The 15602-nt window shown below is 36.2% G+C and overlaps 1 protein-coding gene across 2 annotated transcripts in view; it reads right to left on the bottom strand.

The window, feature by feature from the left end:
• The window catches only part of LOC126889456 (uncharacterized), a 41377-nt gene extending 26724 nt beyond the window's left edge, over window positions 1–14653 (bottom strand). For both annotated transcript variants that reach the window (XR_007700033.1, XM_050657772.1), the window contains exons 1-2: window positions 14447–14653; window positions 3974–4147 (exon numbers count right to left, since the gene is read on the bottom strand). Coding sequence is in view for 1 of the 2 variants with exons in the window: in XM_050657772.1 (XP_050513729.1) it covers window positions 3974–4147; window positions 14447–14571 (299 nt within the window). In the remaining variant the exon portion in view is untranslated. The remainder of the gene's footprint in view (window positions 1–3973; window positions 4148–14446) is intronic.
• Between the last annotated feature and the right edge of the window lie 949 nt (window positions 14654–15602).

Genomic DNA, 15602 nt, shown 5'->3' with positions numbered 1-15602 from the left:
ACATCTGTTTTATCGGAAACGTCATCGTGAATAATGTTTGCAAGGCTATATCATGTATACTACATATATAAATAATCATAAACATTTCAATATTTATTTCAGTACTGTTTTAGAGGCTATAACTTCGTTTTTCAATACCATTTATACCAGCGGACAACTACCTAATTGTTAGTTTAATTCACTGTTTATAGCTCTACCTAAGAAGACAACAGCAAAAACCTGTGCTTATTATAGTACCATCAGTTTGTTAAACCACTTATTGAAAATTTTTCCGAAGGTAATACATGGTCGTATCTACAATAAATGCGAGGAATACTTGGATGACACACAGTTTGGTTACCGTAACGGGTTTGGAACGAGAGAGGCACTGTTTAGAATGAACGTACTTGCTCAAAGATGTCGAGATATATCTGTAGACATATACTGTTATTTTATTGACTTCCAAAAGGCATTTGATCGTGTTAAGCACTCTATATTGATCGAAGCTCTAAAAGACATTGGTTTGGACGGCAGAGATGTTCGAATAATTGCAAATTTATATTGGAATCAAACAACATCAGTTTTAGTAGATGGTGTGAAATCACAGGCTCTTAATATTAAAAGAGACAGGGATGCCTCTTGTCACCCCTGCTTTTCAAAGTTTACTACGAAAGAATTTTCAGAAAAGCACTTTCTGAAAAACAAAAAGGAATACTTGTGAACGGTGAAGTCATCAATAATTTGCGATATGCGGACGATACAGCACTCCTAGCTTCTAGTCAAGAAGATCTGCAAACACTACTTGATAGTGTCGTTGAGAGTTGTAGGGAGGCAGGTCTGGATCTGAACATACGGAAAACCAAACTACTCGTAATAAGTAAACAACAGCATATAAAGCCGTCTATATAATGTAAATAATACCAAACTTGAGCAAGTTGATAAAATCGTTTACCTTGGACAGCAATTAAATTGTAACGCAGAAAGTCACGGCGAAATTAGATCTAGGATAGAGCAGGCTAGAGCCGCTTTTAAAATGATGTCTAAGGTGTTATGTAACAGAGACCCAAAATTGGCATTGAGGATCCGCCTACTTCGCTGCTACGTGTTCTCGGTCTTACTTTATGGTGTCGAGTCCTGGACTATGAATGAAATCGATCTAAATCGCCTTGAGGCATTCGAAATGTGGTGCTATAGAAGAATTTTAAAAGTTTCCTGGGTGGAGAAGATTCGAAACTCTACAATACTAGAACGTCTCAGCAAGACTACTGAGATCAAAAAAAGCATCAAGCAGAGAAAGCTGGAGTATTTCGGACATGTAATGAGAGGTCCCAGATATAGGTTGCTACAAAATATCATGCAAGGAAAAATAGCAGGCAAACGCAGTCCAAGACGAAGAAGAACCTCATGGTTGAAGAACTTGCGAGATTGGTATGGTGTTGTTACAAGCATGCTATTTAGGGTGGCAGTGAATAAAATTAAGATACCTATGATGGTAACCAACATTCTGGAAGGACATGGTACATGAAGAAGAACTGTTAATTTTGCCGCATACTCTACTTGTAATATATTGAAGTTGGCAACGAAATTTTATTAAACCTGGATGCATGTTAAATCCATGTCATATATTGTATTAGTACATTGTCACCTCTCTTTATGAGAGACTAAAAAAACTTAAATTGTAGTGCATAACATGTTATAAATTAAAGCTTATACTAAAATAACTATAAAGATGCACTATAAATAAACAAACCAAGACACGTTGAATGCTACGAGGAGCACTGCCGAATTATGATTTGCAATTTATAAACTTTGTAAACATTGTAAATCATGCTTTGGAACTGCTCTTTACCATTCAATGTCTCTTGGTTTGTTTATTTCGAGTGCATCTTTATTGTGATTTTAGTATTAGTCGGAGAGATAGAAGCGGATTTTGTGCGTTATAAGTAATATGGAAAAACTATACGGGGATATGTCGAATTAGTTGTGTACATGACTTTCACCAACGGCCGGAAACCAGAGTTGGAGCCGAGGGTAGTTATAAGGGGTCAAAGTCGCGGATTTAATTATTTTTTTTATGACGCTCATGATCGAGATAGTGCACCAAAATTTGGGAACAAGTAGGTCATGACGTGACTAAGTAAAATCTCTAGGGGCGGAACGCTGCGTGGCCGACAAAGGGGTGGGGGTAGGGGTGAATATAAAAAATACAAAGGTTTTTTTGCGACGTTCGTGATTGAGATAGTGGACCAAAATTTGGGAATAAGTAGATCATGACATTACTAAGTAAAATCCCCAGAGCCGGAAACCAGAATTGGGGATGAGGGTAGTTATAAGAGGTCAAAGTCGCCGTTTTAATTTTTTTTTGTGACGCTCATGATCGAGAGAGTGCACCAAAATTTGGAAATAAGTAGGTCATGACGTAACTAAGTAAAATCTCCAGGGGTGGTACTCTGCGTGGCCGACAAAGGGGTGGGGCAGGGGTGAATACAAAAAATAAAGGGGTTTTTTTGCGACGTTGGTGATTGACAGAGTGCACCAAAATTTGGGAATAAGTAGACCATGACATAACTAAGTAAAATCCTCAGTGCCGGAAACCAGAGTTGGGCATGAGGGGAGTTATAAGGGGTCAATATCGCCGTTTTTATTTTTTTTGTGACGCTCATGATCGAGATAGTGCACCAAAATTTGGGAATAAGTAGGTCATGAGGTAACTCAGTAAAATCTCTAGGGGTGGAACGCTGCGTGGCCGATAAAGGGGTGGGGGTAGGAGTGAATATAAAAAATATAAGGGGTTTTTTGCGACGTGATAGATTGAGATAGTGCACCAAAATTTGGGAATAAGTAGACCATGACTTAGCTAAGTAAACTCCTCAGATCCGGAAACCAGAGTTGGAGATGAGGGTAGTTTTAAGGGGTCAAAGTCGCAGTGTGTATTATTTTTTTTGTGACCCGGCACAATAGTTGTCCCCCACGCAGCCTTCCGCCCCTAGAGATTTTACTTAGTAATGTCATGATCTACTTATTCCCAAATTTTGGTGCACTATCTCGATTACGAACGGCAAAAAAAACCCCATATATTTTTATACTCACCCCTGCCTACCACCCCTTTGTACCCCAAGCAACGTTCCGCCCCTGAAGATTTTACTTAGTTACGTCATAACCTACTTACTCCGAAATTTTGGTGCACTATCTCCATCATGAGCGCCACAAAAAAAATAATAAAAACCGCGACTTTTACCCCTTATAACTACCCTCGTCCGCCACTCTGGTTTCCGCCTCTGGGGATATTACTTAGTTATGTCATGGTCTACTTATTTCCAAATTTTGGTGCACTATCTCAATCACGAACGTCGCAAAAACCCCTTATATTTTTTTTTATATTCACCCTTGCCCAACCCCTTTGTCGACCACGCAGAGTTCCACTCCTGGAGATTTTACTTAGTTACGTCATGACCTACTTATTCCCAAATTTTGGCGCGGTATCTCGATCATGAGCGTCACAAAAAAAATAATAAAAAACGGAACTTTGACCCCTTATAACTACCTTCCTTCCCCACTCTGGCTTCCGGCTCTGGGGATTTTAATTACTTATGTCATGGTCTACTTATACCCAAATTTTGGTGCACTATCTCAATTGCGAACGTCGCAAAAAACCCGTTATATTTTTTATATTCACCCCTACCCCCACCCCTTTGTCGGCCACGCAGCGTTGAGCCTCTAGAGATTTTACTTAGGTACGTCATAACCTACTTATTCCCAATTTTTGGTGCCCTATCTCGATCATGACCGTCATAAAAAAAATAATAAAATCCGCGACTTTGACCCCTTATAACTACCCTCGGCCCCAACTCTGGTTTCCGGCCGTTGGTGAAAGTCATGTACACAACTAATTCAACATATCGCCGTATAGTTTTTCCATATTACTTATCACGCACAAAATCCGCTCCCAGCTCTTAGACTATATAGTTTATAACAATATAAAAATTTGACTTACAGCAAAGTGGTTTTCTTTTCTTCTGATTGAGAACAATTTTGTTGAAGTATTTTTTTAAATATACTTTTGACATTGTCTTTGTTCTCCAACTTTTTACACTGTGGTGAAATTGGTATTTTATGTACTATAAAAGGTAATGAATCATGAAAATTTATTTTTGGGTTCTTCGTTGTCCTAAAACAGATAATCAAGGCGTACATTAACACAATTTCAACCTTAGTATTAGATCAAATCGTAATAGACAAATCATAAGAAGATCAAATACACGGCGCGTCATAGAAAACGGGCACCCCAAAAAGTGGGTCATGTTTGATGTCTCGTATCTCCTAAACCTGTTTGCTTTATAATCGTGTGTCCGCAAATGCTTCGTTTCCGAGATACGGGATGTTGAATTTTTTCTTACAAACTGACGATTTATTTATTACTTTAAAACCGGTTGAGATAAGCAAATGAAATTTGATGATTTTTAAAACATAATTATTGTGCATTTTTTGATATGCAATTAAGAATTTTATATTCACCATTGGCGCGCATACGGGTAAAAAGAGCGATCATATTACCCGTATGCACGCCAATGGTGAATATAAAATTCTTAATTGTATGTCAAAATATGTGCAATAATTACTTCTTAAAACCCACCAAATCTCATTCGCATATCTTAACCGGTTTTAAAGTAATAAATAAATCGTCAGTTTGTAAGAAAAAATTCAACATCCCGTATCTCGGAAACGAAGCATTTGCGGACATACGAATATAAAGCAAACTGGCATTATTTTTTAATGCAGAGTTACCCTTTAAAGTTAGTCGCACTTATTTAGAAACACCATGTACTGATGAAGAACATGGCTAGTTGTTAAAGTACCTAACTTCTGTATTATCCAACATAAGCAAATGAATCAAAAACAGAATGTTAAGAAAACCTGAGGCTATAGTTGGGTTTTAATTTCAGTATTTTATAAATGCTAAAATGTTCCACAGGGTGTTGCGAACTTTGAGAAAAAAACATATAGTTTGATTCGTACATCCGGTATACAATGAAAATTTACCTGTTTAGCAACAATATTATTGCAGTGATATTGTTAAAGAATAAGGCTATTATATGCTAAAAAAATTACTTAAGTCGGACGACATGTTTAGGAGATACTAGACATCAAACATGGCCCATTTTTGGGGTGGCCGTTTTCTATGACGCGCTGTGTATAAGCACCAACAGGATTATTTTCAATAAAAAGGAAGAATACATAGTTTCCAGACAATTGAAGAAGAAGCGAAAAGATGTGGGCTAACAATAAACGAAATGTATGGAAAGGAGAGGAGACATAACAGATAAAAGCAAATATATTAAAATGAAAGGAGCAGAGGCAGTCTATAGTTGTGAAAAAGTGTCAGAATTTGAATACTTAGAGTAACCATAACGAACGCGGAAAAAGAAGGAAAAGAGATAGACAAAATATTAATGAAGGGGAGGAGAGTGATAGGTCATTAAATTTAATACACTGACACAGGGCCGTAAGTACAATGTTGAGGGCCCCGGGATAAACGTCATCTGGAAAACATTTTACGAAGTTGATTGCTTCATTTTGAAGGTGTTGTTTGTTTGCATTCAAAATAAAAGCTTCTTCTTCTACTTCTTCTTCTTCTTCTTATAATAGGCGTCTTTGCATGTTCCTTACCGATTTTGAGCTTGTATTCGTAGCTGTGATGTTGACTGCCAGCTATCTCGCCACCTTTTAAAGGGCCTTCCTATTGGCCTCTTGCCTGTTGGCTTCGAATCTCTAGCTATATGGGCTATTCTCTCGCTGTCCATTCTCGTCACATGCTGATTCCACTCTCGTCGTCTCTGTCTTCCTCACCGTACTATATCTTGTATGTTACAGAGATCTCTTATTCTGTATTCGGTATTCTGTCTCTCAGTGTTTTTCCAGTTATTGACCTCAACGTTCTCATTTCTGATGTTATCAGTATCCTATTGGTTTCTGCTGTGTCACATCTTGTTTCTATCGCGTACGTCATGATCGGTCTTACACATGACTTGTATATGCGTACTTTCCCTTCCAGCCTCATATCTTTGTTTCTGCAGATGACATCCCTCAGACATCTTTACACGTAATTAGCTTTATTTGCTTGCTTTCGGACGCTCTCTTTAACATCTCCATAACTACATATTTCGACTCCCAGATATTGGAATCTCGGAACTTGTTCAATTAGTTCGTTGTTAATTACTAATTTGCATCTTATGGGTTCCCTTGACACTACCAGGGATTTTGTCTTGGCTGTTGATATTTTCATGTTGTAGTTCTTCGCCACTGTATTGAAAGTTTGTGCCATTCGCTGTAGGTTATCCTCGTTATCGGAGATTAAGATTGCGTCGTTAGCATAACAGAGGATTTTTATTTGTTTCTCCGCCATCTTATATCCTTTTCCAGTACCTTTAATGTTTCTTATGATTTTGTCCATTACTAAATTGAAAAGCAATGGTCTTACGCTATCCCCTTGTCTGATTCCCGAGTTGATTTCCACTTCCGATGTTAGTTCATTCTCGACTTTTATTCTGGTTTTGTTCTTCGTATTAATGTCTTTAATTATCCTTATCATCTTGGGCTGATTTTTCTCCTTTAGCAATCTTAGCACATCTTCCAATCTTACACAATCGAAGGCATTAGTCAGATCTATAAAGCACATAAATACAGGTTTATTATATTCCAGTGCTTTCTCAGCAATTTGTCTGGTTATGAATATGGTGTCTATTGTGGACCTATTTTTCCGAAAACCTTGTTGTTCCTCACTAATTGTGTATTCTTCATTTATTTTATTGGCAAGTATTTTTGTAAGAGTTTAAGAGTTGGCTCAACAAGGTGATGGTACGGTAGTTGCTAGGGTCTTTGCTGTTTCCTCTCTTATGTATAGGTATTGTTATACTCGTCCTCCACTGGTCTGGTACACGCTGGCTACATATTATTTCTTGAAAGAGGATCTCTATGTTTTTGAATAGGTTTCTCCTCCGTATTTCAGGAGTTCATTTGGTATCCCATCGGGTCCTGGTGCTTTTCTGTTTTTTAATTTACGTATGTTATTCCTTATTTCTTCTTTTGTGATTTCTAGTTCTGTGTCTATGTTGGATTCGTCTTCATTTCCTGTTTCTTCCTCTTCTTCAGGTATTATAGTATCGTCCTTATATAGTTCTTCTATATAGGCGGTCCATTGTTCTGCTTCTATTTTATTTAAACTTCTATATTCGTTAATGGGTTTTTTCCTATTTTTTAGTATTTTCCAAACTTTTCTTTGCGCCCCATACAAATCGTGTTCCATTTCTTTGGTAAAGCGTGTCCAATATTCCCTTTTTATATTTCTTATCTTAGAATTGATGTAATTTCTTGTATCACTGTATTGTTGGTAATTGTTTGGTGTTTTGTTAGTGCAGTATTGTAGCGATGCTTTCCTATTGTCATACGCTAGATCTTTTATTTCAGTATTGAACCAGGGCTTTGATATTTTTGTTGCATTCAGGTTAATTTTTCTGACCCCTATGCTTTCCTCTGCGGCTTGTAATATATTATATTCTATTTTTGCTAATGTCTCATTTACTCCTTTACCTGTTGTTACTGGGTTTATCTCAAATCTTTGTTCTAAACGTCTTTTATACAGCCATTTTGTGTTTTGGTTCTCTAGACACTCTATTTAGTTTTTCGAAGTGCTTGGGTGGTTTTTTCTTGTTTTGTGGTATTTTGAGCAAAAATTTTCCAAGCACCATTTTATGGTCTGATCCGATATTGGGCGATATTAATGCTCTTACGTCTAGTATTTGTTTAGGTATGATTTCTCTATTTGTAATTATAAAAAGAAGCAGGTTGAACGGTACGTACATCACATTGCTTTCATTCCTTGAAAGCGATAGGTCTGGATCCCGCGTACCAAAAAAAGTTGATTAATAGCAAGCTGAAAATTTGTTATTTGCTTAACGGTGTCTAGTCGGACAAACTTTGATGTAAGTTAACACTGGAACAGGGAAAGTTTTAATTGTGGAACAGTTTAAAACTTTGGAACGTCAGATTACAAAATCGTCCCATGTATTTTGTCGGACAGAACATCCAATTGATTTGTTACCCGTTTATTAAATTCTCATGCAAAAATCAGACTGCTATTACTAACCAACATGATTCCTGTCATTTGACATGTTCTTCATGTTCCTCTCATTAAAATGCCCAGTTGGTGATAAACACCAGTCTGATTTTTGCATGAGAGTTTAATGAAATGGTAACAAATCAATTCTGTCCGACAAAATACATGGAACGTTTTCGTAGTCTGACGTTCAAAATTTTTAACCTGTTCCACAATTAAAACTTCCCCTGTTCCAGTGTTACCATACATCAAAGTTTGTCCGACTAGACACCGTTAAGCTATTAACAAATTTTCAGCTTGCTATTAATCAACTTTTTGAAGTTATACTTCTTTACCGGCGATATGAGGGTGAATTTTTATATGTTAAAACCTATGATCCCGGCGCATGCGCATTATAACTTTGTTCTGATTGGATGTTCAAATGACATGTCAAAAATTATTCAATATGGCGGCTGTGGCACAGCTGTACGTAGTTTGATTATTTATGGTTGTTGCGTTTTGAAATTTGTGGGAAAAGAAACAAAGTTAGTTAATAGTTATACTGCCTTTTTAAATAGTTTTCATATACCTATATTTTTGGACTTTTGGACTATTTTGGACAAGGAAAACTCATTCTAATTTGGTAAGTAGTTTTTATTATAATCATATTGTAATTATACATTTGGATTAGGTTGGAATACATACATTTATTTTCTCAAGAATGGGGATTTTAGAGAGAAATCCCAAATTAGGTCCGATTTTTATTTTTAAATTATGATTTTTTGGCGTAGATTTATTTATCTAGTAGGTATGTAATGCTTTGATTTACATACTTAATTTGACTACCAACAAAAGTTCTACCAATCTTCATCTAATATATTGTTTTCTTACTGTTTTGTTATATTTTAATATTTTCTTCCACAAAATTTAAACTACATAATTTAATTATATTCAAAACAACTGTCAAACAGTAAAACGTTCAGTTACCCTATTTTTCCACATGACAAATAATGTGGAATTGGACGAGTGAGTCTAGGTTTCGATTACGAATCAAAGCGCCTCGAAATTCACGGGTTCGATTCCCGATGCAAGTTTTTATTTTTTTATTTTTTTTTATGCATTTTATGATTGTAAGTATATTTGTTATATAATTTTTTTTCAGAAAATGCGTATTTAAAATTTTTGCCAACAATTATTATCGTTCAGAAATAATTTTTTTGTGGCATTTTTCAATGTGTTTGTGTGCGTTTTATTCTTTTATTTTTTAAAATTTTTGGTATTGTCTACCTGTTTGGTATTTTGGTAAAATCACATAATATGTAGTAGAAGTATAACTTCTTACGTGCGTACAAAGTACACACACATTCTTTTTTTTTTTGATAGGCGGGATCCAGGTCTACGAGTGTCTAGCTGATGGCTTAATGTGTCGATCATTGAGTAAAACACGGTTACTCTAAAGCATGACTTGGGATCTTGAAGTCCTTCATTTTCGCACAGTTCATCGAAATGTTTTTTCGTCTTCTGCATTCTTTTTGCAACGAACCCTACTGGTATTCCACAACGTTGACACATATTTGAACTCTCTTTAAAGGTTTCAAATTGTCCTCTCATTTCAGTTAGTTTTAAGAGGCTCTCTTCAAGTAAACTGTAAGCTGTTAAAAGGTCCAAGGATTCTGATTACAGTGTTTTCGAGACTATGTTGAAGATTTCAAGGATTTTATTTTGCACAACCAGCAACAACACAAATTTGAATGATTCTAGTTTCTTTTTTAGTTGTGCTGCTCCGTCTCTTTCATTTATTTTGTTATTTGTCCGAACTAGACTTGAAAGGCACTTCAAAACATCGCAAAATCTGTGTTTCAATGCAGTGACTGCATCAAATCTTCCAGCCCAGCGTGTGAGATTGAGAGGTTTTAGAGTAACTTTCGAGGAACATCTTTCAGATTGGTATGAGGACTTCAGTGCCTCCCAACAAACGATACTGTTTGTTGTTTTAAAGTACCCCGCACAAACCTTTAATTATTAGGAAATTAGGTCCCAGTGGATTTAGTACATACTTTGGGAAAATACTCTTTGAAGCATTGTGATGAACAGTTCTCATGGGCACAACTCGATCGTATGGAGGATTTTCAAGATACAGAGGCCAAAAACTCGGAAAATTATGATTTACTGGGTATTATAAATTCCCAGATTTACTGGTTATCTGGCAGCATGAAGTTTGGATCAAAGAAAAGTACATACTATCAGTCTAGGATTTTTTGCTGGCTATCCAATTGCGACCTTTACTTTGACCTTGACCTTTATTTAACGGACGTCATATTCTAGAGTTTCGAGGGTTTTCGGCATTAAATTGATATAAACAGATTAATCACGGGTTTTTGGGATCGCTAAACACGAATTTGTCATCAGAATTGACCTCCGAAGCCCGTGGTGGCCAGGACCACTGCAAAGGACGTTATCTTCTAGATTTTCGATGGTTTTCGGCATTTGATTGATGCAAATGAAATACTGGAGGGTTTTTTGAGGTCGCTAAACACGAATATGCCACCAGAACCGACACCTGAAGCACCTGGTTTCCAAGGTCAATGAAAGGGGCTCCTGGAGTTTTGAGGGTCTTTGGTACTACATTAATGCAAACGGATTAGTTATAGGTTTTTGGGGTTGATGAACACGAGTATGTGATCAGCACAGACACACCTGGTGCCTAAGACAGGTGCCTGGTGCCTTCTTGAGTTTCGGAGGAATCAAATGGATTACTCTTAGGTATTTGGGGTTGCTTAACATCCATACACTATCAGATCCGACCCACGAATCACATTGTGCCTATGTCACGTCATATTCTGGAGTTTCGAGGATTTTCGGCATTAAATTGATAAAAACGGATTACTCATGGCTTTTTGAGGTCGCTGAACGCTAAAACGCCATAAGATCCGACCCACGGAGCACCTGGTGCCTAAAATTATTCTTCTCGAGTTTCGAGAGTATTCGGCATTAACTTGATACGAAAGGATTAATTATATCTTTCTGGAGTTGCTGAACATGAATACGCCATCAGAACAGACACCGGAGCACCTATCGCCTAAGGCACGCCATCTTCTGGAGTTTCGAAAGTTTTTGTACTAAATTGATGCAAACTGATTGGTACACACCGAGTACTCGGAGGTTTTCTGAGTTGCTGTTCAAAGAAAGCGTACAAATTGATGAAAATTTTTTTTTGCTATTTGTAGATTTTTATTAAAATAACTATGTTGTGCTATTTATTTGTTTTAATTATTTATAAATATAAACTCAATTTATATCTGACAATGTTTTTATTTTATTTATTTTAAGATCGAGTCACTAGATACTGCAGAGTCTTTTATCTAAGTCACATTCGTGTTCAGCAACCCCAAAAACACAAGAGTAATCCGCTTGCATCAATTTAGTACCGAAAACTCTCGAAACCCCAGAAGGTGACGTGCCTTAGACATCAGGTACCCCGGTGTCTGTTCTGATGGCGTATTTGTGTTCAGCAGCCCCAAAAAACCCATGAGTAATACCCACCTGCATCAATTTAATGCCAAAACCTGTCGAAACTTCAGAAGAAGCTCTAGGTGCTCCGTGGATCGGATCTGATGGCGTATTCACGTTAAGCAGCCCCAAAAACCTGTGGGTAATCAGTTTACATTAATTTAGTACCGAAAGCTCTCGAATCTTCAAAGCATGACGTGCATTAGGCACCAGGTACTCCGATGTCTGTTCTGATGGGGTATTCGTGTTCAGCAACTCCAAAAACCTATGAGTAATCCGTTTGCATCAATGTAGTACCGTAGACCGTCGAAACTCCAGGAGCCCCTTTCATTGGCCTTGGAAACCAGGTGCTCCGGGAGTCAGTTCTGGTGGCATATTCGTGTTTAGCGACCTCAAAAAACTCTCCAGTAATTCATTTGCATCAATTAAATGCAGAAAACCATCGAAACTCTAGAATATGACGTCCCTTGCAGTGGACCTGGCCACCACGACCTCCAGAGGTAAATTCTGATTTCATATTCGTGTTTAGCGATCCCAAAAACCCATGAGTAATCTGTTTATATCAATTTAATGCTCAAAAACCTCGAAACTCTAGAAGATGACGTCCGTTGAAGGTCAAGGTCAAAGTAAAGGTTGCCATTGGATAGCCAGAAAAAAATCCTAGACTACTAGTACTTTTATTTAATCCAAACTTCCAGATGTTGCCAGAAAACCAGTAACTCAGGGAATTGGAATACCCGGTAAATCTTATAATTTTCCGAGTTTGTGCCTCTATATCTTGAAAATCCTCCATACTATCGAGATGTGCCAATGAGAACTTTTTATAGAGATGCTTCAAAGAGTATTTTCCCAAAGTATGAACTAAATCCACTGGGACTCATTTTCCATAAGGTTTGTGCGGGATACTTTAAATTTTCTAAGGATAGATTTTTTTTCGGACCCCACTTAACGAACTCCCCTGTAGTAAGAGCCAATATATAGTTGAGGTACATTTACAGGGTACAAGGTTTCTCCCCATGTGATAATCTGACGCCCTCGAGTAACTGCAAAAATCCCCGCTTGGGCTTCCCTACCACAAGTTTTTTTTGTAAGTTTGCGGAATAAACTTGCGTGTGTCCATATTTCGGGCATGGAAAATTAATCGCGCGTTGGGAAACGCCATCGTATTGGGACCGTGCAAGTTCGGCAAAGCGACCTCTATTTCTACGCTCTGTACTTTTATTCGCACTTTTAATTATATTGGCCAATTATATTAGTCCTGGTTGCTGGATAATTGTCAAGACCATAGTCGAAAAAAATAATAAGAAGAAAAAATAAGATGCAGGTTATGTTTAGCAAACGTAAACAATTGTATGTAGTAAATAAAATCAGTTATTAAAATGCAGTACTGCAAGCAAAATACAATTAATTAAATTTACCTTTATATAATAATTGCATATCATATCAATATTGTGGAGCAATATATAATTTTTCTGCGTCAATGACAGAAGGTATGAAATATACGTCAATTGGACAATTTCAATTGACAATATGAATTATTTAAGATAGTTGCAATATTTCTCCGCGACTCGCGCACGGTCGTTTCTCGTTTCCCTTTCCAAGTACTTGCACACCGCGAATACACACATCGTATACACACCGAAAAAAATTGCTTACCAGAAAGAATTAAATTAATTATTTTATACTACATAATATTTTTAAGTATTTTTTTGGTTTTCTGTTAATTTTTATTTACTGAACTTTGTCACATTATTTATTTCTAAGGCGGTGGGTCAGCTAGTAGTTTTATATTATACACTCACCGGCACAAAATTCCACCACCCAAAATTTTTGATTAAGTTTGACAATTTATAACTTTATTATTTGTGCTCCGATTTTCAAGATTCTTGCACAAGTTTGTAGGTACGTGTATTGATATCGTTTGGTATTATTCAGGTAACAAAAAAATTTTGCTTGCATGGCATTATACAGTGGTGAATAGAAGCGCTGTATTTTCTCCTAATTTTAAAAAGTTCTGTGGAAAAATGGAATAGCTGATTTTGTTCCATAGCCCTGTCATATTATCCCGGAGACATAACTAAAATTCTGCTTTTTGAATTATCCGAATATCTCTTTTCTTGTAAGAGCTGTACCATTTTTTGTAAATAAAAACACTGATTGACTCATAAAATAGAGGTTGGATTGATAAGATCAGAATGGCCCGCATGCAGCCCAGATCTCAATCCTATTGAGCATTTATGGGATGAATGAAAAAAAGCTATTCGCCGTTATCCTAGGCCTCCAGAAAATTTGGTACAATTATGGCCCTGGTAGGGGAATATCGGGCCATTTCTAGGCTCGATGCTAAACAGATTACGAGCAGTCGTTGCTGCAAGAGGTGGACATACCCTATATTGAATTGTTTTGTTTTGTTAATTTTAGTGAGTTTGATATTTTTACTTAAATAAACCTTCAAAGCAGTGTTTTTATTTACAGCTCTTAAAAAAAAGAGATATTCGGATAATTAAAAAAACAATACTTTAGTGATACCTCCAGGAAAATACAAAAGGAGTATGAAACAAAATTAGCCCTCCAATTTTCCCACAGAATTTTTTAAAGTTAGGAGAAAAAACAAAGCTTCCATTCACCCTCGTATAATGCCATCTAAGCAAAAATTTTCTGTTACCGGAATAATAACGAACGACATCAATATATGTACCTACAAACTGATGCAAGAATATTGAAAATCGGAGTACAAATAATAAAGTTATAGATTGTCAAACTTAATCAAAAATTTTGGGTGGCGGAATTTTGTGCCGGTGAGTGTATTTTAAATACTTCTTTTAATAAATGAAAATAAATGGGAAGGGATTTTGTTTTACTTACTCTTTGTGTTCTAAAATAACATGCTGCTGTTTTAACTTTCTAATTTTTTGTCTATACTTTTCATCATCGGGAAGATAATTTTTATTTTTGCTACATGTTTCACTTGAAATTTTGTATCTTTGCATAAATAAAAAACCGGAGACTAAAATTCTAGTTAATTTTTTGAAGTTTTCAAATCTGTGACATATTGAATAAAAATGACAGTATAACTATTTGTCATATCACGATATCAGTTATTTTTTAATTTGTTGACACTCGGCAGAGGTGAAACATGGAAGCTATTTTCTATGAAGATCTGCATGAAATGATTGTTTATTATATACATAGCTGCTAAATGTGGTATAGGTATATCGAAAACAAAATATTCCCATTTTTCTAGGAAAAAAATCTTATAGTCCTTCCCACCTTGACTCTACATAAGGAACATAGGCAATGCAGTCCTTATGAGCGTTTTTAGCGCAATGATGTCGATTTTATCAAAAAGAATTTGTAATCGAACATTCGACAGATTAAATTAAAATTGTCTTAGAAAGACAATTTACAATTTTGAGATTATTATGCGTAATAACTATAGTATATCAAATAAACTTAATCCCTTATAAATCCTAAAATTGTAGAAGCCCACCAACCAGATGGAATTCTTGGAAGATGGCGTCTTGTAATTAGTTTTTTTTTAAATACCTCCAGAACGCTTCTGTTTACAAAGACGAAAACTGGTATGCCTATTTATCTACCAGAAATACATCGATTCCATCAATTGCCAATTTCTAGTACCGGACCTAGGCGTCCGTTTTGGGTAGGGCAACGGTTATTTGATCTCATAACTTTTTGTCTTTAATTTTTAAGCATTTTTGACTTTGAGGTAATATAGTAAATTTTGTAATATTAAATTTTGAGGTAATATAGTACTAAAACTTATTCGTGCTTTAAGTCGGTAGGACACACCGTTTACTAGAAAAATCGATTAAAAAATTTTTCGTTTTTTGAATTTGAAATTTTTTTTCAAAAACCAACTATTTAGAAAACCAAAAACAGGTATTTACGTTTATTTATCTTTCAAAGATGAATTGATTTCACCCATTGCGAATTTCTAGTACCGGTCATATGCGTTCGTTTAAGCGGGCAGGTCAACGGTTACTTTAATCGCATAACTTTT

Source organism: Diabrotica virgifera, chromosome 8 (genome assembly GCF_917563875.1).
Source record: "Diabrotica virgifera virgifera chromosome 8, PGI_DIABVI_V3a".
Taxonomy (NCBI): Eukaryota; Metazoa; Arthropoda; class Insecta; order Coleoptera; family Chrysomelidae; genus Diabrotica; species Diabrotica virgifera.
Note: the sequence above shows the minus strand (reverse complement) of the source record. Positions and strands in the feature narration are given on the sequence as shown.